General features: G+C 42.3%; 1 protein-coding gene across 2 annotated transcripts in view; it reads right to left on the bottom strand.

The window, feature by feature from the left end:
* The window catches only part of DNAH6 (dynein axonemal heavy chain 6), a 204,081-nt gene that overhangs the window by 137,023 nt on the left and 42,079 nt on the right, over positions 1-24,979 (bottom strand). For both annotated transcript variants that reach the window (XR_003762480.2, XM_029073942.2), the window contains exons 15-23: positions 23,718-23,969; positions 18,288-18,416; positions 14,178-14,291; positions 10,486-10,629; positions 9,861-10,073; positions 9,614-9,706; positions 8,996-9,115; positions 5,156-5,336; positions 1,501-1,597 (exon numbers count right to left, since the gene is read on the bottom strand). Coding sequence is in view for 1 of the 2 variants with exons in the window: in XM_029073942.2 (XP_028929775.1) it covers positions 1,501-1,597; positions 5,156-5,336; positions 8,996-9,115; positions 9,614-9,706; positions 9,861-10,073; positions 10,486-10,629; positions 14,178-14,291; positions 18,288-18,416; positions 23,718-23,969 (1,343 nt within the window). In the remaining variant the exon portion in view is untranslated. The remainder of the gene's footprint in view (positions 1-1,500; positions 1,598-5,155; positions 5,337-8,995; positions 9,116-9,613; positions 9,707-9,860; positions 10,074-10,485; positions 10,630-14,177; positions 14,292-18,287; positions 18,417-23,717; positions 23,970-24,979) is intronic.

Raw genomic sequence — 24,979 nt, 5'->3', positions numbered from 1 at the left:
CTCCCTCCTGTGTCATCTATGCACTTGGATCTGTGACCTTCGGACATATGATATTCACCCACCCCCAACCCCTCAGCACTTAAGCACCTTTCCTTAAATTATATACTACAAATTACTTTTTTATTCATATTAATGTCTGTCTCCCCCTCTAGACTGTAAACTCATTATGAGTAGGAAATGTGTCTGCTAATTCTGTTGCATCGTACTCTCCCCAATGCTTAGTACAGTGCTCTATACATAGTAGCACTCAATAAATACCATTGACTGGGTAAGCAGCGTGGCCTAATGGATAGAGCACGGGCCTGGGAGTCAGAGGGTCCTGGGTTCTAATGCCGGCTCTGCTGCTGGTCTGCCGTGTGACCTTGGACAAGTCACTTAACTTGCCTGTGCTTCAGTTACTTCATCTGTAAAATGGGAATTAAGACCGTGAGCCCTTTGTGGTACATGGACTGTGTCCAATCTTGCTGTCTTGTATGTTCCTCAGTGCTAAGTACAGTGTCTGACACATAGTGAGCTCTTAACAAATACCATAAAAAAAAATGGTGTCAAGTATCTGGGATCAGTGGGTGGCCTCTGCCTCCCTGCACCTGTTATTTCCCTTCTACCTCCTTGTTTCCCTTAATCGTCTCCAAGTTACCTACTACTTCCCTGGGTAGCATTTATTAAGGACTTACTGTGTTCTAAGCACTGGGGTAGTTACAAGTTAATCAGGCGGGATACAGTCCCTGTCCCACATGGGGCTTTCAGTCTAGCAGGAGGGAGAACAGGTATTGAATCCCCATTCTGTAGTTGACAAAACTGAGACATAGAGGAGTTGAGTGACTTGCCTAAGGTCATGCAGAAGGCAAGTGGCAGAGCCAGAATTAGAACCCAGGACTTCTGACTCCCAGGCCCTTTATCCATAAGGTCATGGTGCTTCCAGTGCTTACTCCACTTACTCCAGCTCTTCCAGTGCTTCCCAATTGTAGATTCTATTCCAGGAAATGAGTGGAATCTTTGGTATCTGGTGTCTCTTACACCCACACTCCAAGAATGCATTTACCTCCCTAATGCTAACAGACACCATTGCTGGATATGGTGTCCTCTCTGTTCACAGTTAAACACTTTGTATGCACAGCCTCTGTTTCCTTGCCACCAACTCCCTGACTAAGCTTTTGCCATCTGGTTAAAATCCTCATCTTCCCCCCAGTTCCCACCAAGTTTTCTCTCTCTTGTGGAGCACCATTTCCAAGCTTGTCTCTTGGAACATCCAACTCCCAAAAGATCTTTGAATAACTTCTTTTCTCCAGTCCCATCACACATTTTACCATCCCAGACCACAAATCCCCACACCTTCCCAGGCTTGGAATCCCTCTTCCTCAAAGATGACCTACGTTTGCTTATGCCCTCTTTGCTCCTTCCCAGTTTCTTTGAGTCACAACATATTATGGCAATACATATGGCTTCATTCAGTGGATAACTAAAGGTAATTTCCAACCTTACTTATTGAGAAAAACTAACCTGGGGAAGATAACTCTCTTGGATTCCAAATAGGCTTCTAGGCACTTCTGAATTTGATCAAGCAGGGCATTATTGTTTTGAAAAGTCTCCAAAAGTCCTGAATGTTGAAAAAAAAATAAATCAGGGGGAAAAACAGATTTTGTTTTCCAAAATTAAGCAGTGTATTATACTAATGGAAGATCTGGCTTGGTTTGATGAAAGCATCTAATAAATTACAAATTGCCATTGTTGCTCTTAGGTGGATTAAGAGTTTAATAATAATGTTGGTATTTGTTAAGCGCTTACTATGTGCAGAGCACTGTTCTAAGCGCTGGGGTAGACACAGGGGAATCAGGATGTCCCACGTGGGGCTCACAGTCTTAATCCCCATTTTACAGATGAGGAAACAGAGGCACAGAGAAGTTAAGTGACTTGCCCACAGTCACACAGCTGACAAGTGGCCGAGCTGGGATTCGAACCTATGACCTCTGACTCCAAAGCCCGTGCTCTTTCCACTGAGCCACGCTGCTTAAGATACCTCTAATATATTACAGAGGGTATTAAATCTCCAATTTCTTCAATAGACATCCACAGTTCATTTTAAGCTTCACTGCACTGGAGTATATATCCTGAATTATCAATGTTAAGAATAGATAGACAGCTGCATTTAACTCATTTATTTTACATTTTTCCAAGTCTATCTTTTTTTAATGGTACTGGTAAAGCACATAGTAAGTGCTTACCACGCAGTGGGGTAGACACAACCTAATCAGGTTGGACACAGTCCCTGTCCCACATACGACTCACAGTCATAATCCCCACTTTACAGATGAGGCTACTGAGGCTTGCCCAAGGTCACACAGCAGACAAGTGGCAGAGCCAGGTTTACAACTCAGGTCCTTCAGACTCCCAGGCCCATGCTCTATCCACTAGACTGCTTCCCCTATTTTCCATCCAGACTGCAGTCATACTACTGCTATGGATGGTACCGTGAAGCTAATCCGACTTTGTGAACAGAGATTTTCCTGTATGGTGAATTCCCCAAGAAGGATCAATTAATCAATCAATCATTTATCAAGTGCTTACTGCGTGCGGAGCACTCTTCTAAGCACTTGAGAAAGTACACTTCAACAGAATTGGTAGGGGTGAACCCTTCTCAGAAGTAATTTACAAGGTGTAAACCCACCCTGATTCACTCTCTTTCCTTATTGAGGATAATTGAGCTCGTGAATAAAAACCAACTTTATTGCCAGCAGAATCCATGTATCAAGGATCAGAATAAAAAGAAAGTAGAATACAGTTGTCCAAGGTAATGTGCTTCTATAATTCCATATTCAGTAGAAGACTTTAAAAGTAAACAGAACTAAATTCATTCCTATTGAAATGTACTGAAATTTCCTGGAATATATGCAAATAAAATATGGATGGGGTTACTATGATTTAGTCCCCAGACCAGAAGGTAAATTTCTTACTCCAGCAGAGGCACACCTTTAAGGATGAGGTAGTCATGGAAGGGAGTGCAAGTTAAGCACTCTCAGGCCCTGAACACTGCAGCTCCATGCACTAGCAAAGAGGATTTCCAAGAATGGGAAGAAGAAGTCCTGAGTCTCTAGGTAATACAGGAGGGTGATCTGTAGGAGCGGGGCTTCTAGGGGTCGTGGAGGAAAAAAGTCAGGAAACAGAAGGGGGTGGAGCGAGAAGGAAAGAAGGATGGTGAGAGGAGCAGCAGGGAAATAGGAAAAAAGAGGGGAAAAAGAAGAGAGATATGAGAGATAAGAAGAGAGAGAGATAAGCAATGGGGTAGAACAAGATAATCATGTTTGATGCATTCTCTGTCCCACATAGGGGTCACAGTCTAAGTAAGAGGAACTATGATTTAACTATGTGGGGGTCTCTCTCGTTCACCCCACACATCCTATCCGTTACCAAGACCTGCCGGTTTCACCTTTACAATATCGCCAAGATCTGCCCTTTCCTCTCCACCCAGACGGCTTCCTTACTGCTACGGGCTCTCGTTATATCCCGGCTAGACTACTGTGTCAGCCTTCTCTCTGACCTCCCTTCCTCCTCTCTCGCCCCGCTCCAGTCTATTCTTCACTCCGCTGCCCGGCTCATCTTCCTGCAGAAACGATCTGGGCATGTCACTCCCCTTCTTAAACAACTCCAGTGGTTGTCTATCGACCTCCGCTCCAAACAAAAACTCCTCACTCTAGGCTTCAAGGCTCTCCATCACCTCGCCCCTTCCTACCTCTCCTCCCTTCTCTATTTCTACCGCCCACCCCGCACGCTCCGCTCCTCCGCCGCCCACCTCCTCACCGTCCCTCGGTCTCGCCTATCCTGCCGTCGACCCCCGGGCCACGTCCTCCCGTGGTCCTGGAACGCCCTCCCTCCTAACCTCCGCCAAACTGATTCTCTTCCCCTCTTCAAAACCCTACTTAAAACTCATCTCCTCCAAGAGGCCTTCCCAGACTGAGCTCCTCTTCTGCCTCTACTCCCTCTACCACCCCCCCTTCACCTCTCCACAGCTAAACCCTCTTTTATCCCTTTCCCTCTGCTCCTCCCCATCTTCCTTCCCATTCCCTCAGCACTGTACTCGTCCGCTCAACTGTATATATTTCCATTACCCTATTTATTTTGTTAATGAAATGTACATCGCCTTGATTCTATTTAGTTGCCATTGTTTTTACGAGATGTTCTTCCCCTTGACTCTATTTATTGCCATTGTTCTTGTCTGTCCGTCTCCCCCGATTAGACTGTAAGCCCGTCAAACGGCAGGGACTGTCTCTATCTGTTGCCGACTTGTTCATTCCAAGCGCTTAGTACAGTGCTCTGCACATAGTAAGCGCTCAATAAATACTATTGAATTTAATCTCTATTTTACAAATGAGGTAAATGAGGCACAGAGAAGTTAAGTGACTTGCTCTAGGTCACACAGCAGACAAGTTGCAGTGTTGGGATTAGAACCCAGTTCCCCTAACTTCAACCTGCCTACCCCCCTAGATTGTAAACTCATTGTGGCCAGGGAAGATGTCTTCCGATTCTGTTGTACTGTACTCTCCCAAGGACTTAGTACAGTGCTCTGCACATAATAAGCACTCAATAAATAACAATGATTGATTGACTGGTTTCCATTGCTTCTCTGCAATGTGTTGTAGGGATCTGCCTCTTGCCATCATTCTCTTCCACTTTTGCTGACAGCCACTCCCAACCACTCTCCTACTCCCCCTCCACCATCTCCTTCACCCCCAGCTCTGACAAAACTGGGCCTTTCTCCAATGAAACTGGTGGGCTGGAAGGATCCCTGGATAGATAGTGGTAGTAATGGGCTTGAAAGCAACCAATATAGATTACTGGTTTCTTATTGGGAAGCTGCATGGACTAGGGTAAAGAGCTCAGGCTTGGGAATCAGAGGACCTGAGTTCTAATCTCAGCTCTGCCACTTGCCTGATGTCTGATCTTGGGCAAGACACTTGACTTTTCTGGGCCTCAGTTTCTGCAACTGTAAAATGGGGATGCAATACCTGATCTCCCTCCTACCTAGGCTGTGTTTTTTGGGACAGGGAGTGTGTTAATCTGATTTTCCTGTCTCTATCCCATCGCTTAGAACAGTGCTTAATACGTAGTAAATGCTTAACAAATGCCATGTTAACATTGCTTAACAATAATTATTTAATACCAGGTTGAGTAGCTGCACGAAGAGCATTTGGCAAACGGTTCACTTTTCTCATTATTTCTTTCCAAGACTTGTCCACCTGCAAGAACATCTTAGCCTCTCCAGGCAACTGTCTCTGAATGTCTGGAGCACTGAAAATACTTTCTAAGTAAAGCCAGTTTCTCTGACAGTTCAGCCATTCTTCCTAAGGGTAAAAAAGAAGCAGAAGATTTACTGAGGAACTTTTTTTTAAAAGATATCATTTAAAAAATAGGCTTAAGAGAGTCCAGATAAAACATCTAAAATGACTCAAGAAAGGGAAAATATATCCTGTAAATAAAGGTAAGAAAAAACATGGATTATTAAACCTAGAAAAGAGAACACAGGGGCTAATTTAAGTGTGTGAAAAGTCAGTATAAGAAATAGTACACTTATCAGTTGTCCACCCTCTCCACAAAAGATGAAGAAGAGGAAATGAGTTTAAATCCCAGCTTTTTGTTTTGTTAGTTTTGAAAGTTTGAAAGTTTTGTTAGAGATGAGGAATTACTTTTCAAGTATAAGAGTGATAAAACACTGGAACAAGGAGGGAGAAAGAAGGGATATTGAAAGGGGAAGAAGGAGGAAGAAGGGACTTATCACACCAGCTAATCCTGCATCTCCTTTTGCCTCTTTACAGCCTCATGAGTGTGATGTTTCAGCACCGCAGACTCAACAGGATAAATTTTGTCTTTCCTCCTAAATCCCCCTGCCCTCTCAACTTCTTCATCTCCACTGAGATGACCTACTTCCTTTCTGTGACCCAAGTCTGCAATCTTGGCATTACCCTCTAGAGCTTGTTGTGGTCAGGGAATTGTTGTTAACTCCTGTATTGCGTCTTCCTCCTCACTGGTCTCCCTGCCTCCAAAATCAATATTCCCTGAAGCTTCCCACCTTATTTTCCTCAAATGTCATTTAGCATACTTGTCTCCTAATACCTGTGTTATTTGCCTATCACTGTTGGGGTAGATACAAGATAATCAGCTCAGACGTGGTCCCTGTTTCACACAGTTTAAGTAGAAGGGAGAACATGTTTTTAAGCTCACTGTGGGCAGGGAGCATGTTTACTGATTCTATTATTTGTAGTCTCCCGGGTGCTTAACACAGTGCTCTGCACATACTAAGCACTCAATTTTTTCTTATGGCATTTGTTAAGTGCTCACTATGTCCAGTACTAATTGCCAAGATAGTTACAAGACAATTGGGTTGGACACAATTTCTGGCCCATACAGGCTCACTGTCTTAATCCACAATTTACAGCTGAGGGAACTGAGGCATAGAGAAGTTTAGTGACTTGCCCAAGGTCACATAGCAGACAAATGTCAGAGTTGAGACTAGAGCCCGGGTCCTTCTGACTCCCAAGCCTATGTTATATCCACTAGCCCATACTACTTTTCTAAATACACAAATAAATACACTACTTTAAGCACTGGAGTAGATACAAGATCATCAGAGGTTGGACACTGTCCCGTCCCATATGGGGTTCACAGTCTTAATCCTCATTTAACAGATGAGGTAACTGAGGTCCAGAGAAGTTAAGTGAGTTGCCCAAGGTCACACAGCAGACAAGTGGCGGAGCTGGTATTAGAACCCAGATCCTTCTGACACCCAGGCTATCCACTAGGCCCTGCTGCTTCCCAGCTGTGTTTAAGCAGTGGTGATGTGCTAAATTTACCCCACTCTATTGCTGACGAAATGAATTGGGAGATTGTTTTTGGAATAAGGGTGCAATCTGTCACCAGAAAACAGAATGTCTCTGGGCATGGTCCATCGGCAGCAACAGACCTTGTTGTGTATAGCCGTCCGAAGAGATAGTCTGTTCAATGTCAGGTGCAGTGCAGGGGAATAAAGAATCACATGACAATCAAGACAACCATGACAATAACTCCAATGGTTACCCATTTCTCTCTGCATCAAGCAGAAACTCTTGGCCACTGGCTTTAAGGCATTTACACAGCTGGCATTCTCCCTCTGACCTGGCTACATCTTTGTCTCCATGTGAATCCTGAAACTGTTCACTTTCATGTCCGAGCTTGACTGTGAGATAAGGTGAATGGATGGCGGGCAATGAAATATCTCATGACAACGGTCCTAGATTTTTTAAAGTTTCCTACCTATGTATCTTTTCTTAGGCTAGGTGTTTCTTCATGTGCTGGGTCTGCTGACCTTTATGGAGCACCTATTGTGGGGTGTTTTTTTTTGACCTCCCTATTTAACCAAGGCTTGAAAAACTCCTTTCTGGAGTTTTTCCTCAGAAAAAAAAGCGCTACTTTTCAAGTGAATTGATCTGCATGAGGACTGTAAGGGGGATTTTACATGGCTAAGAGTGGGAGTGTGTCAGAATAAGTGTGTGTATTTGTGTTTGTGTATATCTGCCCAAGTAAATCTAGCTGCCTGAGAGTACAGCTGAGGGGCATGTCAAGAGTTAATCTAATGGCATATTCATAGTGTTAATGAGTTTTTAAAAACTGTTAACTAGGATGAATGATTAGACATTTCCTCCATAAATTAAAGATGAAGGTGGGGACATTAAACAGGAAAATGAACTTAAGAAGAACTTTCAGTCAAATACAGACTTTTCTAATACAACAACCCACAATTGCATTTTTCTCCTTTCAATCCCATCATGGTTTTTAATTTTCCTGATAATATTAAAGAGCCTGGAAAAAGTCATGAAATGTGCTGTTGTAACAATTGCCACAAAAATACAAATTGTCAATTCTGTGGTGTTTCAAATAACAATGTGTAGATCTGAAAACTGTACAGTGAAAAAACAGGATAGGAAGAACATTGATTCTTTGGAAATGTGGTGTTGGAGAAGGCTTTTGCTAATACCAAGGACTGCCTGAAAAACAAACAAATGGATTTTAGCGCAAATTAAGCTACAGAGGTCTTTGGAAGGCCCAATAACTTGACTTAGATTAGCATATTTTGGACACATAATCAGGAGGACTAATTCTCTGGAGAAGACACTAATGCTAGGGAAAGTCCAGGGAAAACGAGGAAGAGGCAGACCGGCAGCTAGATGGATAGAGAGCATAAAAACGATAACGGAATAACCATTAGAAAGGTTGCAGATTATGGCAGAGGATAGGACATTCTGGAAAAACTATATCCCTGGAGTTGCCATGAATCAGAAATGACTTGACGGCATTTAATAATAATAATTAATTATAGAGCTTTCTCACTCTGAGATGATGATCCATAATTGATCCTGCCTTAAATACTTCCCTTCCCCTTCCCTTGGAACTATTTTGACTGCTTCTAATTAAGTGATTATAGTCTCTTTAAATTTATAATTGATAATGATGCTTTTAGCCTGTTAGAAAAAGTGCCTTTTTGCTGAATAGGTTGTCAAAGACAATGCTTTGAAAAATATTTGCCATATTCATATACATAAACAACAGTATCTAATTCACATCTTTCATTATTGGTAAATAATACAACTAAATAATATTATTATTTGATCATGTAACTGTATGCTTTGTATTTTTAATAATAATAATAATAGTAATAGTGGTATTTGTTAGGCGCTTATTATGTGCCAGGCACTGTACTAAGTGCTGGGGTGGATACAAGCAAATTATTTTTAATCACTCTAAAAATAAATTTATGTTGTTTTGGTCAATTTTTTGAATCTTGAGAATGCATTATTGCAATTTACCTAATTTCCTTAGGGAAACTACAGTGTTTAGTGCTCTTTCACTTCCAATCTATTTGCGGGCAATCACTTAAAATCACTAACTGGAATACTATCAACAAATACTTAGAAATGTTCCTATTAAAAAACATGAAAATCAATCTATTAGCTTGAGGCTTATTTCTCACCAGTGTTTGGTTAAATAGAGCGAGTTGCTTTTGCCATTCATCCACACGGCTCTTAAGAGGGCCCACATATCTTGAAGAGGCTATAGTTGCAACATTAATAGTACTGTCATCAAGGAGAACCTTCAAAGAGAAAGGAAGGAAAGGCAATCGGCTTATATTTAAAAATATATTAAATTTCCATTTAATTAACATAATGAAATCAATGAGGCTGGATTTATTTACCCAGTTGATTAGTCATTTTTCTCACTGAGACAGGGTCTGATTTTTCCAAATTTTCTGGCTGGGGAGGGCCAGTGAGGGAACAGTGCTTGGCACATAGTAAGCACTTAACAAATACCATTATAAAAATAAGAGGGCTAAACTTAGAGCTGCTGTCTCACTCAAACCCAAACCCACCAAGTTTATCAAAACACTGGGACTGGTGACTCTTAATCAGGTGATGCAAAAAAACCCAACATAAATAAAACCAACTAAGCTGATCAATCTCTATCAGTAGGATGCTACTGGATGGCAGTCAATCAATTAGTGGTATTTATTGAGGATTGACTATGTGCCGAGCACTGTACTAAGCACTTGGGAGATACAGTGCAACAAAATTTATCAAAGGCAGGCACTAACCTGTATGTCATCTGTTCCACCCAGGATAAAAACATCTTTGACATCACGGTGAGGCAAGACAATGAATTCAGTTGATTTCCAAGAATCCTCCACCTTAAAAAAGATGATACATGTTGTAAATCTAGTTCATTTGTATGTTAAAATAAAATGTAAAAGATTGGGATTAGAGACCAGGTCCTTCTGACTCCCAGTCTGTGCTCTATCCACTAGGCCAGGCTGCTTCTCAGAATTCTCTTTTAGATGTTACCTTTTTAAGAATTGTCTCTAAAGAGGCCTCTCCAGAAGCCATTCCAGAGATGTCTTGAATTTCCTGGGCAAAATCAAAAGCATTCAGCTCAATAAGTCTAGCCAGGGATAATGGACACTCTAGGTCCACTAATGTAGCATCGATTATTTGCTCCAGGACTGCCCAATGTCTTGGTTTCAAAAATGGATTTCTCAAGTCCGTGATAACTGGAAGCTGTAAAAACAAATGAGAAAAAATTATCTCCTTTATTTTTAAAACATAACCTGAGGCCCTTTGGAAGTAAAAATATTATTGACTTCAGACAGTGAGCCCTATGTGGGACAGGGACTCTGTCCAATCCTACTGTCTTGTATCTACCCCAGTACTTAGTACAGTGCTTGGCACATAGTAAGCACTTAACAAATACCATCATCAGTATTATTATACTTTAGAAAGATTATAGAGTTCATCCAAGGGAAAAAAGCAAAGCATTTTAAAAAATGTTTAAAGTCTATCTTAGAAGAATCATCAGGTATTGCATTGGATAAGTTCATAAAACTTTCCTTTAAAATCAAATGACACTGACTAGGGCAACTTTATCAAAATATTTTATCTAAAATATTTTTAACCTTGGGAATATGCTTACTTTTTCTCTCATTTTTTCCACCTTTTGCTTGAGTAATGGCACTACGTTATTCGATGGCAACCCTTTTTCCAACTGACTCACAAATTTGGCATACTTTGCAACTTGAGAATTTAACTGTTCTGGATCCAGGCCATCAAATTTACACTGAAAAAAAAAAGATAAATTTACTGCATAGCTAAACCCCCAATATTTGGATACATTTCAATGGTCAAAATTCTACATGGGTATACCTAGACATATTCCATCAGTCAATCACTCACTCAATCAATAGTATTTATTGAGTGCTTACTATGTTCAGAGCTTGGGAGAGTGCATTACAACAGAATTAGCAGACATGTTCCCAGTCTATACGAAGCTTACAGTCTAGAGGGGGAGATAGATAATAATATGAATAAATAATTTGTAATATATAATTTAAAGATATGTACATAAGTGCTGTGGGGCTGGGGGTGGGAGAATATCAAATATCCAGAGCTCACAGATTGAAGTGAATAGATGATGAAGAAGGGAGAATGAGCTGAGGAAAAGAGGGCTTAATCAGGGAAGACCTCTTGGAGGAGATCAGTCTATCAATCCATCAATTGTATTTATTGAGCATTTACTGTGTGCAGTGCACTATGCTAAGCCCTTGGGAGAGTACAATGTAAGAATATAACAAATGTGACCTTAGTGATGCTTTGAAGGTGGAGAGAGTGGTGGCCTGGCATATATGGATGGTGAGAGAGTTCCAGGATGTGGGGAGGATGTGGGAAAGAAGTTGTCAGTGTGATAGATGAGATAGGTGTGTGAGCTGGGTTGTAGTAGGCTATTAGTGAGGTGAGGTAGGATGGGGTAAGATGATTGAGTGTTTTGAAGTCATTGGAAAGGAGTTTCTGTTATATTTGAAAGTGGATGGGAAGCCACTGAAGGTTCTTGAGTGGGGCCACATGACTGAATGTTTTTGTTGATAAATGATCTGTACAGCAGAGTGAAGTATGGACTGGAGTGGGGAGAGCCAGAATGCCAGGAGGTCAGTGGGAAGGCAGATGCAGTACTCAAGGCCGGTTAGGATGGGTGCTTGGATTAGCATGGTAGCAGTTTGGATGGAGAGGAAAGGATGACAGACCAAATATGTGGGTGGAATGAGAGGACATAATCTTGGCATATGAGGATAGTGGTGTTGTCTACAGTGCTGGGAAAGACAGGGGAGGACGGGGTTTGGGTGGGAAGATAAGGTGTTCTGTTCAGTTTTGGACATGTTCAATTTGAGGGGTCGGCAGGACATCCAGGTAGATATATCTTGAAGGCAGGAGGAACTGCGAGATTGCAGGGAAGGAAAGAGGTCAGGGCTGATGATGTAGGTTTGGGAATCATCTCCATTGAGATGAGATTCACACCATGGGAGTGAATGAGGGTGAGCTGAAATCAACTGGAAAGCTTTGTGGGTGAGTCCTGAATAGTCTTATGCTAATGAAATCATTATCAGAACATACAAAAGCCTATTTTTAAATTTGATAATTTGAGCCGGGATGTGAGTTAACTGAACTATGGGTGGGACAATAAGATGCAGTTGGTGGGATTTATCAGGTTGTCATGAGGCTTCAGATATTTCTTCCAGGTAAAATAATGGTACCTATTGCATTTCCCAGGGTGAGATCAGGTGGCAGGTGAGCAAGGCAACTCTTCCATTACTCCATTGGGCAATGAGGAGAACGAGTGGTTAATGAGGAGCAATACAACATTGTGACATTCTTCCGCTAAAGTAGGGGTTAGGACTTAAAGTTCCCCCTTCCCCTCCCCTCAGCACTGTGCATATTTGTATAGATTATTTATTACCCTAATAATTTTGTTAATGAGGTGTATATCTCCATGATTCTACTGATCTTGATGATGTCTTGTTTTGTTTTGTTTTGCTTTGCTGTCTGTCTCCCCCATTTAGACTGTGAGCCTGTCACTGGGCAGGGATTGTCTTTATCTGTAGCCCAATTGTACATTCCAAGCGCTTAGTTCAGTGCTCTGCACATAGTAAGCGCTCAATAAATACTATTGAATGAATGAATGAATGATCTTGGAACAGGGTCTCGATATAATAATAATAATTGTGGTATTTGTTAAGCCCAAGTTGAAGAGTGTGTGAGATGGTGTGGAGCAGGAGGTCATTTGAGTAAAGGAGTGAGAGGAAGTGAACAGTGGAAGGATCATTGAAGACATTCATATGAATATTGAAGTCCCCAAGGATCTCTGGAGGGATGGAAAATGAGAGAAGGAATGTGGGAAAGGGATCAAAATTGTTCAGAAAGTTGGAGGTAGGGTCTGAGGAGTTGTAGATGACCATGACTAGCAATTGGAGTGGAAGGGAAAGGGAGGGATGGGGGAGATGGAATGATATGAAAGTGGCATTGGGGAGCTACAAGGAAGATGATTCCTCCTTCTTTCCCGGCAAGTCTGGGGGAGTGGGAGAAGATGAGACCCCCTTTAGAGAGAGCAACAGGGGAGACTGTGTCATAGGCAGATAGACATTAAAATAGATTACGGATAGAAGAATCACTGTAGTCAGTCTAGAATAAGCTTACCTTCTTGGCCTTTGAGAATTTGGAGAAAGTTGTAGCATTGTGGACATAGGATTGTTAGTACAGGAGTAGAGAGGAATCTGAGCATTATTCCTTCCCAGGGGGATAGGAAGAGCCAGGTTTCAGTGGTAGTGAGGAGGAGCAGTGACTGGGTTAGAAACAGATCAATCACGAAGGGAAGCTTCCCCATGATGGAGCTGGGGTTCCACAGACTACACTTGGGTAAGGCTGTGGGGAGGGTGCATGGAATGGAGATGGTGAGGGGGAAGGAAGGGCCTGAATGGGGGTGAGCTGATGGGGCCCAGTGTTGGGGAAAGGGGATGAGGGGCAGCGTTAGGACAGGATGACAGGGATGGGGTGAGGAAGGTGCAAGGGGTGGGGAGGAATTGCATGGAAGTACTCTGAAAAGGGCCAGCCTGGGGGGGTGGTGCTGGGAGTCGGGGGGAAGGGGAGGAGAGACCAGAGGGAGGGGACTGAAGGCACATTCTCTCTGTACAAATACATAGCATTTTGTCTAAAGTTATTTTCAACAACGGTTGAGTTTTAGGCATGATGCTAAACAGAAATCCCACTTGTGAGTCTCTCACGAATCCTGACAATAGTATTTAAATCTGATTGACAGAGAATCTCTGTTACTAAAGGGGTGGGAAGGATTTGGGGAGTTGAGAAGGGGGTTAGGGAGAGCTCATGCCTGATGGTTTCAATTTGGTAGACTAAGTAGTTGGCGAGATTATAGTCAGCTCCTTTAAGCAGCATAGCATAGTGGATAGAGCACGGATTTGGGAGGCAGAAGGTTCTAATCTCAGTTCTGAAACTTGTCTTCTCTGTGACCTTGGGAAAGTCACTTCACTCTTTGGGCCTCAGTTACCTCATTTGTAAAATGGGGATTGAGACTGTGAGCCCCATGTGGGACAGGGACTGTGTCCAACCTGATTTGCTTGTATCCACTTCAGCGCTTAGTACAGTGTTAACAAGTAACATAGTAAGTGCTTAACAAATGCCAAAATTATTATTATTATTAAGCAATTAAGCATCATTCTTTAAATGAACCATAGTGGTACTCTTGAAAACCACGACTATGACTCTAAAATAATTTCCACTTTACATTTTAAGGATTTTGAAGAGTAAATATATGTATTTTACCTCCAGCCACTCTGTTTGGTGAATGTCCCATTCATAGAAAGAATCCCAGAGCAATTGTTTGAGCTTCAGTTCTGCAGAAACTTCTTCCAAAGTATCAAACTTTGAAACCTCCACCTTTAAAGAAAAGCGAGCCAAAAAGTTGTATTTTGAAAAATATTTAAAAAACCAATGAACAGTTCTGACACTGTAGAGTTTGAGAATCTGGGTCTCCATTCCACAGAGGGGAGCTCTTAGCTTGTAAAAACATGAATTGGTATAATCACTTCGCACTTAATACTTTGGGGCTGTGAAGGCCTACAGCTAATGCATGTAAATCTTAGGGTGGGATTGGGTCTGCCTAAAGACCCTGGAATTTCTTTCCTCCTTCTCTCCCTCTCTCCCCACCCACCATCACCCAAGATTGGACCAACTGCAAGCTTCTACCTATCTTGCTGGTCCCCACCCCTGGGCATCTAGTCTCTAATAATAATGATGGCATTTGTTAAGTGCTTACTATGTGCCAGTCACCATTCTCAGTACTGGAATAGGTAAAAGCTAATCGGGTTGGACACATTCCCCATCCCACATAGGGCTCACAGTCTTGACGAGAAGATTTTTGAGAAGCATTATGACGTAATGGACAGAGCACGGGCCTAAGAGTCGGAAGGTCATGGGTTCTAATTCCGGCTCCGCCATTTGTCTGCTGTGTGACCTTGGGCAAGTCACTTCACTTCTTTGGGTCTCAGTTACCTCATCTATAAAATGGGGATTGAGACTGTGAGCCTCCCCCGGGGGGACAAGGGACTGTATCCAACCCAATTTGCTTGTATCCACCCTGCACTTAGTACAGTAGCTGTCACATAGTAAGGGCTTAACAAGAACCATCATTATTATTAATCCCCATTTTACAGATGAGGGAACTGAGGCATATAGAAGTGAAGTGACTTGACCGAGTTCACACAGCAGACAAATGGTGGAGCTGGAATTAGAACCCGAGTCCTTCTGACTCTCAGGCCCATGTTCTATCCACTAGGCCACGCTGCTTGAGCTACCTGAAGGCCAAGCAGACTCCTCCTTCCCCCTTTCCTTCCCTGGTATCACTCGATCTATCAATCAATCAATGGAATTTATTGAGTGTGCACCATCTGCACTGTACTAAGGTCTGGGAGAATACTGTACAACAGAGTTAGTGGGCATATTCCCTGCGCACAGGGAACTTATGTTCTACAGGGGGAGATAGATATTAAAATTAATTATGGATAGAGGAATCACTGGAGTCTAGCTAGAATAAGCCTACCTTCTTGGCCTTTGAGAATTTGGGGAAAGTTGTAGCAGTGAGGACATGGAATCGTTAGTCCTGGAGTGGAGAGGAATCTGAGCATTATTCCTTCCCAAGAGGATAGTATTACTGCTTTGGTTATTATTATTGAATTGCTGTTTTTGCTGAATGTATCCCGTTATACATTCAGACTGTAGACTGTAAGCTCGTTGCGGGTAGGGATTGTGTCTGCTTAATTTGCTCTCCCAAGGGCTTAGTACAGTGCTCTGCACATAAGCACTAAATAAATAATAATGTTGGTATTTGTTAAGCGCTTACTATGTGCAGAGCACTGTTCTAAGCGCTGGGGTAGATACAGGTAATCAGGTTGTTCCACGTGAGGCTCACAGTTAATCCCCATTTTACAGATGAGGTAACTGAGGCCCAGAGAAGTTAAGTGACTTGCCCACAGTCACACAGCTGCCAAGTGGCAGAACCGGGATTCGAATCCATGATCTCTGACTCCCATGCCCGGGTTCTTTCCACTGAGCCACACTGCTTCTATCACTGAATGGTTATTTCTTTCCCCAGATGTCTCTCCTCTCTCTTCTGTATTTTAGATTATCTTTGTACCCTTTCATCACATTTAGAGTAGTACCTTGCTTAGTATTAGCATTTAAGAAATGCCACAAAAATAATTTGCAAGTTCCTGAAGAATAGATTATAAATTCCTCATGATCAGAGGCAATGCCATGTGCTTTAATTCTATTCTGGCAAGTGTTTAGACTCTCCTCTTTATAGAGTGGGAACTCACTAAATACTGATGCTGATGAAGATGATGATGATCAAACAGTCAACCAATCAATGGTATTTATTGAGTGCTTACCTTGTGCAGAGTATTCTACTAAGTGCTTGGGGAGAGTATGATAAAACAGAATTGGTAAGCACGTTCCCTTCCTACATCAAGCTGCTGCTGCTGCTGCTGCTGCTAATGAAGGCTGGACAAAAGAGAGCTCCACATTTTGGGGGATATTATCTCTGCCTGCCTCAACATAGACCTAAGGCTGTCCCGATGTCCCTGAAGGATGTGTAGGCTGGTCAGCATTCAGCCAAGTTTAGGATTCCTGAGTCAGTCAATGTATCATTTTGGCCCAAATCTAAACCTTGAAAAAAGCAGCTCTTCTCCACTTTCAGGGAAAACACATTTCATGAGGAGAAGGGGAGTATAACGTCCAGGGGTCCTCTCTCCTATTTCCCTCTCTCTTTTGGAAGCTTTTCTTACTTCAGCCCTTGAGCATGAGCTTGCAGGCTATTTCCCATTTTTTAATGCTCTTTGTTAAGCGCTTACTATGTGTTAAAACCCTATTCTAAGTGCTTGGATGGGTACAAGGCTCACAGTCTAAGTAGGAGGGAGAACAGCTATTTAGTCCCGATTTCACAGTTGAGGAAACTGAAGCAGAGATAACGGAAGTGACCTGCCCAAGTTCACACAGCAACCCAAGTCATTTAACTCCCAGCTCTGTGCCCTTTCTACTAGGCCATGCTGCTTCTCTAATCTCCGATCTCTTTTCCTTATAACGAGTCTCACAGTGATCTCATCAAATGTCATATTCATTCAATAGTATTTATTGAGCGCCTACTATGTGCAGAGCACTGTACTAAGTGCTTGGGATGAACAAGTTGGCAACAGATAGAGACAGTCCCTGCCGTTTGACGGGCTTACAGTCTAATCGGGGGAGATGGACAGACAAGAACAATGGCAATAAATGGCAATGGCAATGGCAATGGCAAGAAATGGCAATAAATAAATGTCATAGATTTAACGCCACTCAGCTAAATGTCTTAGAATGTCATAGACTTAACGCCACTCATCTAATGACTACTCCCTGGCCCATCTTTCAGTCAGCATCTATCTCCTTTGGACAAATAATGCATCAGTTGCAATTTACAAGCCTCATCACCAGTTATACAAGCTATGCTGCAAAGACTAAACTCTTCATTCCTCCTCTTCTACTCTACCAGGTTACCATTCATTATTTCCTTCAACTCTTAAATCTGGAATCTCAGCTTCTCTTTCCCCTTCCTTCTCTCCGAAATCCAAAGCCATGTCTTGACTCTTCTTCTTTGCCACTCAAATTCAAAAATTAACTGGGCTACTCATTCCTTTCTGGAGTACTGCACTATTTTCTTTGGCAATAGTCCCTCCCCTCTACTTCTATCCTTCCAAAATTCTGGTACTAAAATGGCAGTTTTTGTCCTTGCTGATCATCTCTCTTTTGAAAACGTCAATGAATCTGCATTACATATTTCAACAAGCCTAAATTATTCATTTTGGGCTTGAAAATCCTTGATTACTATTATTATCATTATCCTTCTTATTATTATCATCATTACATTTATTTACTGCTTACTATGTGTCAAACACTGTTCTAAGCACTGGGGAAGATACAAGTTAATCAGGTGGGACACAGCCCTTATCCTACATGGGGCTCAAGGCCTAAGTAGGAGGGAGAGCAGGCATTGTTTCCTCAATGTTCAGCTGAGGAAACTGAGGCCCAGAGAAGTTAAGTGAATTGCCCAAGGTCACACAACAACAAATTGGCAGAAGTGGGATTAGAATGCAGGTCCTCTGACTCTTAGGCTCATGCTCTTTCCACTAGGCCAAGCTGCTTTTCTACTTGACAAGCACTTTCCTTATCTCCCTTTACCCTGGTACTTTCTATTGTCCACTTAATCATTTTTTTAAATCTCTCACAAAAGCAAGCATAGGTGAACCATATGTTTTTGCTTTTTTTAAAAATTTGGGGGAAAAAAAATCTGTACACCATAAATAGCATATGCCCATTTGAAAACAGATTCATGGATACAGTTACCTTAAAATTCTTCTGGTAGGATTTATATTGGAATGCACGTTTTTGTAGATCATCTACAGTAGCTTGCAAGTCAGTCAAGATTTGTTTTACTTTGGTTTGGTCAGCTGCAATATCCAAAATCTGGGGATCCTATATAACAAAGACAACTTTAGATTAACATTGTGAAAAATCTCTTGGTACTGATTTAGCTAGGTGATATTTTTTCAGGCCCATTTTCATAAAATTGAGGCAAGTGAATATTTTCAGTATTCTAGTTGTTTACATGTCATGAAATTAAACCTACAGCAGCATGGTCCAGGGGCTAGAGCATGGGCCTCGGAGTCATAGGATCTGGTTTCTAATCCCTACTCTACCATTCATTCAATAGTATTTATTGAGCGCTTACTATGTGCAAGGCACTGTACTAAGTGCTTGGAATGTACAAATTGGTAACAGATAGAGACAGTCCCTGCCTTTTGACGGGCTTACAGTCTAATCGAGGGAGATGGACAGACAAGAACAATAGCAATAAATAGAATCAAGGGGATGAACACCTCATTAAAACAATAGCAAATAAATAGAATCAAGGCGATGTACATCTCATTAACAAAAATAGGGTAATGAAAATATATACAGTTGAGCGGACGAGTACAGTGCTGAGGGGATGGGAAGGGAGAGGGGGAGAAGCAGAGGGAAATGGGGGGAAAAGAGGGTTTAGCTGCGGAGAGGTGGGGGTGGATAGAGGGAGCAGAGGGAAAAGGGAAGCTCAGTCTGGGAAGGCCTCTTGGAGGAGTTGAGCTTTAAGTAGGGTTTTGAAGAGGGGAAGAGAATTAGATTGTTGGAGGTGAGGAGGGAGGGCATTCCAGGACCGCGGGAGGACGTGGCCCAGAGGTCGAAGGTGGGATAGGCGAGAACGGGGGACGGTGAGGAGGTGGGTGGCAGAGGAGCGGAGCGTGTGGGGTGGGCAGTGGAAAGAGATAAGGGAGGAGAGGTAGGAAGGGGCGAGGTGATGGAGAGCCTTGAAGCCTAGAGTGAGAAGTTTTTGTTTCGTGTGGAGGTCGATAGGCAACCACTGGAGGTTTTTAAGAAGGGGACTGACATGCCCAGAGTGTTTCTGCAGGAAGATGAGCCGGGCAGCAGAGTGAAGCATAGACTGGAGTGGGGAGAGGAGGAAGGGAGATCAGCAAGCAGGCTGTCACAGTAATCTAGCCGAGATCTGTTTGCTGGGTAACCTTGGGCAAATCACTTAACTTCTCTGTGCCTCCGTTACCTCATCTGTAAAATGGAGATTGAGACTATAAATTCCATGTTCTAAATGGACTGTGTTCAATCTGATTATCTTGTATTGACCTCAGCAATAAGTACAGTGCCTGGCACACCGTAAGCTCATAACAAATACCATAAAAAACCCCCAAACAGGTAAAGAGAGTGATGAATGTCTCTGTGAATGGCCAGGTCATGGCAGCCCATCCACTGGGAGCAATTGCCTTTTCTCTAGGAGTGTGATTTGTAACTAAATGAAACTCATCAGGTAAAAAACTGCAATACAATTGGATTCAGTCATTTATTCAGTTGTATTTATTGAGCAATACGGGGCACAGAGCATTGTACTAAGCATTTGGGAAAGTACAACAACAAACAGTGACATTCCCTGCCCACAGTGAGCTCAGAGTCTACGGGGGGCGACAGACATCAATACCAATAAATAAAATTACGGATATATACATAAGTGTTGTGGGGCAGGGATGGGAAGCAGAGCAAAGGGAGCAACTCAGGAAGATGCAGAAAGGAGTGGAAGATGAGGAAAAGTGGACTTAGTCTGGAAAGGTCTCTTAGAGAAGATGGGCCTTCAATAAGTCTTTGAAGGGGGGAGAGTAATTGTCGGATTTGAAGAGGGAGGGCATTCCAGGCCAGAGGCAGGCCAGGGGTTGGTGGCGAGACCGGGGAGATCGAGGCATAGTGAGAAGTTTAGCATTAGAGGAGTTAAGAATGCGGGCTGGGTTGCAAAAGGAGAGAAACAAGGTGAGGAAGGAGGGGGCAAGGTGATGGAGTGCTTTAAAGCCAATGGTGAGGAGTTTTTGTTCGATATGTAAGTGGATGGCCACCACTGGAGATTTTTGAGGAGGGGGGTGACATTCTGAATGTTTTTATAGAAAGATACTTCAGCAGCGGAGTGAAGTATGGACTGGAGTAGGGAGAGATAGGAAGCTGGGAGGTGAGCAAGGAGGCTGATGCAGTAATCTAGGCGGGATAGACTGAGTGATTGCATTAACGTGGTAGCAGTTTAGATGGAGAAGAAAGGGCGGATTTTAGTGACGTTGTGAAGGTGGGACCAACAGGATAGATTTGTGTCCTTTAGGGGTCCCTGTCTCTGTCTCCCAACCCTCATCCCCTCCTTTGATTGGCCTGTAATTTTGGTGGTTTCTGTGGAAGACTGGAAATTTAAGTGGAGAAATGAATGTCATAACAAACTATAATTGTTGGTGTCTCTGAAAATAAACTAAAATAAAAACTGAAAATAAAATAAATAAGACCTTGATTGCTGATATACCTTATTCCAGTGTAGGGCGGGGTTAAAGTTAGGGAATGATTTGGGGGTCCATTTAGGATTAAGATGATGATTTGTTGCTAAGTGGTTTGTTCACAATTGGACTGTTGCTGAATGCACATTAGATGAATGATTTGTGAGTAAATATCCTTTAGTTGTTTTATTTGTTGGGTTTCATTATAAAGGGAAGAAGCATTGTCTAGTGGAAAGAGCACAAGTCTGGGTGTCAGAAGACCTAGGTTCCAATCATGACTCCACTTGCTGTGTGTCCTTGGGCAAGTCACTTAACTTCTCTGGGCTTCACTTTCTTCAACTGTAAAATAGGGATTTGATGCCTGTTTTCCCTCCTACTTTAGACTGTGAGCTTCGGGTGAGATAGGGACTATATCCAACCTGATAAATTTGTATCCACCCCAGCATTTACAGCAGTGCTTGACAGATAGTAAGCACTTAACAAGTACCCTTAAAATAATAATAGTAATAATAATTATGGTATTATATTAAGCTCTTACTATGTGCCAAGCACTGTTCTAAGCTTTGGGGTAGACACAAAGTAATCAGTTTGTCCCACGTGGGGCTCACAGTCTTAATCCCCATTTTACAGATGAGGTAACTGAGGCATAGAGAAGTTAAGTGACTTGCAAATGCCCTGCAACTTGTTTGAATTTGATCAATCAGTCAATCATATTTATGGAGTGCTTACTGTGTGCAAAGCAGTGTACTAAGTGCTTGGGAGAGTACAATGTAACAATATAACTCAGGGAGTATGTAAAATAGGAAAAGCAGTTATATGGCATAGGAGAGTCTCATTGTTACAGTTCCCGCGATACCTCCCCTTCCAAATGAATACATATATACCGAAAATTCTCTACTCTTCTAAAATACTGGTCATTAAAAAATATTAAGACTGGCGAGCTCCTCTTGTCCTTCCAAATCCAGTCCCCCCCCCCCCGCCATTTACTCAGTTCCCCTCCATCTCTTCCCCGGAGCGGTGACACTTTGTGATTTTTTTTTTCAGGTTTCAAGACCACCATAGTGACAGAGATGGGCCAGACTGAGGAAGGGTGAGGAAGGGGGAGAATGGCAATGTCCTCTCTCAGACCTCCATCCCTGGCCCACTCAAGACCCTGTGACTGAGGTGGTCCTGGGGGTCATAAGTGGGGAATAATAATTATGGTATTTGTTAAGCACTTGCTATATGCCATGCACTGAACTAAGCACTGGGGTAGATACAAGCAAATTGGGTTGGACAGAGTCCCTGTCCCACATGGGCTCATAGTATCAATCCCCATTTTACAGATGAGGGAACTGAGGCACATAGAAGTAATGTGACTTGCCCAAGGTCACACAGCAGACAAGCGGCAGAGCCAGGAATAGAACCTGTGACCTTCTGACTCCCAGGTCCATGGTCTGTCCACTATGGACAGCTTGGTTGTGAAACAGGAAAAAAAAATCAAAATGAAGAGTGTGGAGCTGAAGAAGAATAGAGGAATGTGTGTGTGTGTGGAGCAATCATAAAGTTATCAGTGCAATTGGGGGCAGGGGATGCAGATTTAGGGGCAGGAAGGCAATGAATGATGTTAGAGGATCTGGGGGAAACAGGGAAACAATTTTCAAAGTTGTAATGGATGGGGAGAGGAGAAGGGAGAGAAATTTATAAAGGGGCATGAAGGGGATCACGGGAGTGTCTGTGGACAGGGAGGGGACAGGGCTTCCTGATCACCAGATGGAGTCATTGGGAAAAGGATTCATGACTCTTTTGCTTCCAAGAAAGTAGAAGTTGGTCCCATTGTCATACCTTTCTTGGATTTTCAATTAGTTTTCTTAATTTTTCTTAAACTGTTTTACTAAATGAGACTTTTTAGAACACGTATATTATAGCAAAATCATTGTCTCAAGTCTCACTGCCCATGTTCTGCTATAACAATGCGATATGCGTGAGGAATTTTGAGACTCCAAAGTGCAACTGAATAGCTGGGCTCTGTAGAAAATGAGTAAAGCAGAATATCTCTTTTTTTCTTCAAATGAAATCTTAAACTTGAAGTTGAACTCATATTCTGAGGCAATTTATTTTAAACAATGTATATTCAGCTAAATATAATATATATTTTATGATAAGAGCTGGGGTAGATACAAATTAATCGGGTCAGATACAGTCCTTGTCCCACATGGGGCTCACAGACTAAGCAGGAAGGAGAACAGGTATTGTATCACCTTTTTGCAGTTGAGGAAACTGAGGCACAGAGAAAATAAGTGAGGGAATCTGTCTGATGTTATATTGTACTCTCCCAAGCACTTAGCATAGTGCTTTGCACACAATGAGCCTCAATAAATATGATTGAATAATGATAATAATAGTATTTGTTAAGCACTTACTATGTGCTTAACACTTACTATGTACTTAACACTGTTCTAAGCATTGGACTTGAATGAATGAATAGGTGATTTGCCCAAGGTCACCCAACAAGCAAGTGGCAGAATGGTGCTGTTTGGGGACAGCAGTCAAGGGATCAGGGTGCCGGTGGGGGGTTGTTACATCCACCTGTATCCAGGAAACTGGATTGTTTTCGACCTCCTCGGGCATTGAGACTGTGAGTCCCACGTGGGACGGAGACTGTGTCCACTCTCATATGCTTGTATTCACCCCATCACTTAAAAAAACAGTGAGTGCCACATAGTAAGTGCTTAAGCAATACCACAATAATAATAATAACAATAATAATTCTTATTTGTTCCTTCTTTGGGGTCGTGTTCAGGGGTCTTGGGAGCTCTTTTCAGGGACCCACACAGGGAACGTGGAGCTTTGACACTGGAGAGGGGTTGTCCGCAACACCATTAACCTTAAATAGAAAAATTCCCAAGTTGGAGGGGAAACCCCCGCCCAAAACCGTGTTTATACATACCTGAGCTTGCTGCTTTATCTCAATCACTTCTCTGTTTAGCTCTGTAATATCTTTGCCAAGATAATGACAGAATCTTTCAATAGTTGTGTCCCTCTCTCCCACCGATTTATCAATTGCATTCTGAACTGCGATGACGGATGGTTTCAGGGTTGCAAATACAGCAAAATCTTCAGGAGGTGTCGGAACTGCATACTGATCAATAAGTTTGTACATCTGACTCACTGCTTTACTCTCCTCTGTAAGACTTTCAATCTGGAAAATAAAATGCATTACCATTAGGCTTTTAGGCATTCATGATGTTTAGATGAACAAAATGATAATTGGTACGTGAATAATTGTGATATTTCTTAAAGACTTACTATGTGCTATACCATGTGCTAAGTGCTGAACTAGTTTGTTGTTATATTGTACTCTCTCACACGCTTAGTATAGTGCTTTGCACACAGTAAAGCCTAATAAATATGATGGAATGAATGAAAGAATGAATGGCTAAACAAATGATAATCAGGTCATTCACAGTCTCCATCTCATCTGGGGCTCACAGCCTAAGTAAGAAGGAGAAGAGATATTGAATCACCTTTTTATAGATGAGGAAACTGAGGTACAGAGAAGTCAAGTGATTTGCCTGAGGTTCCACAGCAGATAAGTGGTGAAACCAGGATTAGAACCCAGATGCCTCTGTCTCCCAGGCTCATGCTCTTTCCACTAGGCAACACTGCTTTATTACTGACATATTCTTTCTGCACTAATATTAATCCATGAGGGAGAAACTAATTTCTTCCCCATCTTTTTGGAATAGTATTCTAACACTTTATCTGTTACTTTTGAGTTTTTAAGAGCTCTAGGCTTTTATTCAAATGGGATCAGAAGTCTTCCAAGAGGCCTGATATAGTTCTGCCCTTGCAGTTTTTGTTTCTCTGTGTATATTCCTGACCAGTGATAATAGGCAGCACACCGGCACACTGAGATAAAAATAGAGACACAAAGACACAGAAGGATTCAAAACAAAAAGGAAACCCTATTGTAGGTAGAGCACTAAACTCTTAGGAGGCTATGATTAAAGTAAAATATGTGTCCCCAGCATTCAAGGAAGCAAACGTATAGTTACATAGCTAATAGTATGCACAGAGAGACAGAAGCATAGGCAATATAAAAGGAGAGAATTGTAAAAGAATGCAGATAAGGAAAGCACAGGCTTGGGAGTAAGAAGACCTGGGTTCAAATCAAGTCTCTATCACTTGCCAGCTAAGTGACCTTAGGCA

Source organism: Ornithorhynchus anatinus, chromosome 10, assembly GCF_004115215.2.
Source record: "Ornithorhynchus anatinus isolate Pmale09 chromosome 10, mOrnAna1.pri.v4, whole genome shotgun sequence".
NCBI classification, from domain to species: Eukaryota; Metazoa; Chordata; class Mammalia; order Monotremata; family Ornithorhynchidae; genus Ornithorhynchus; species Ornithorhynchus anatinus.
Note: the sequence above shows the minus strand (reverse complement) of the source record. Positions and strands in the feature narration are given on the sequence as shown.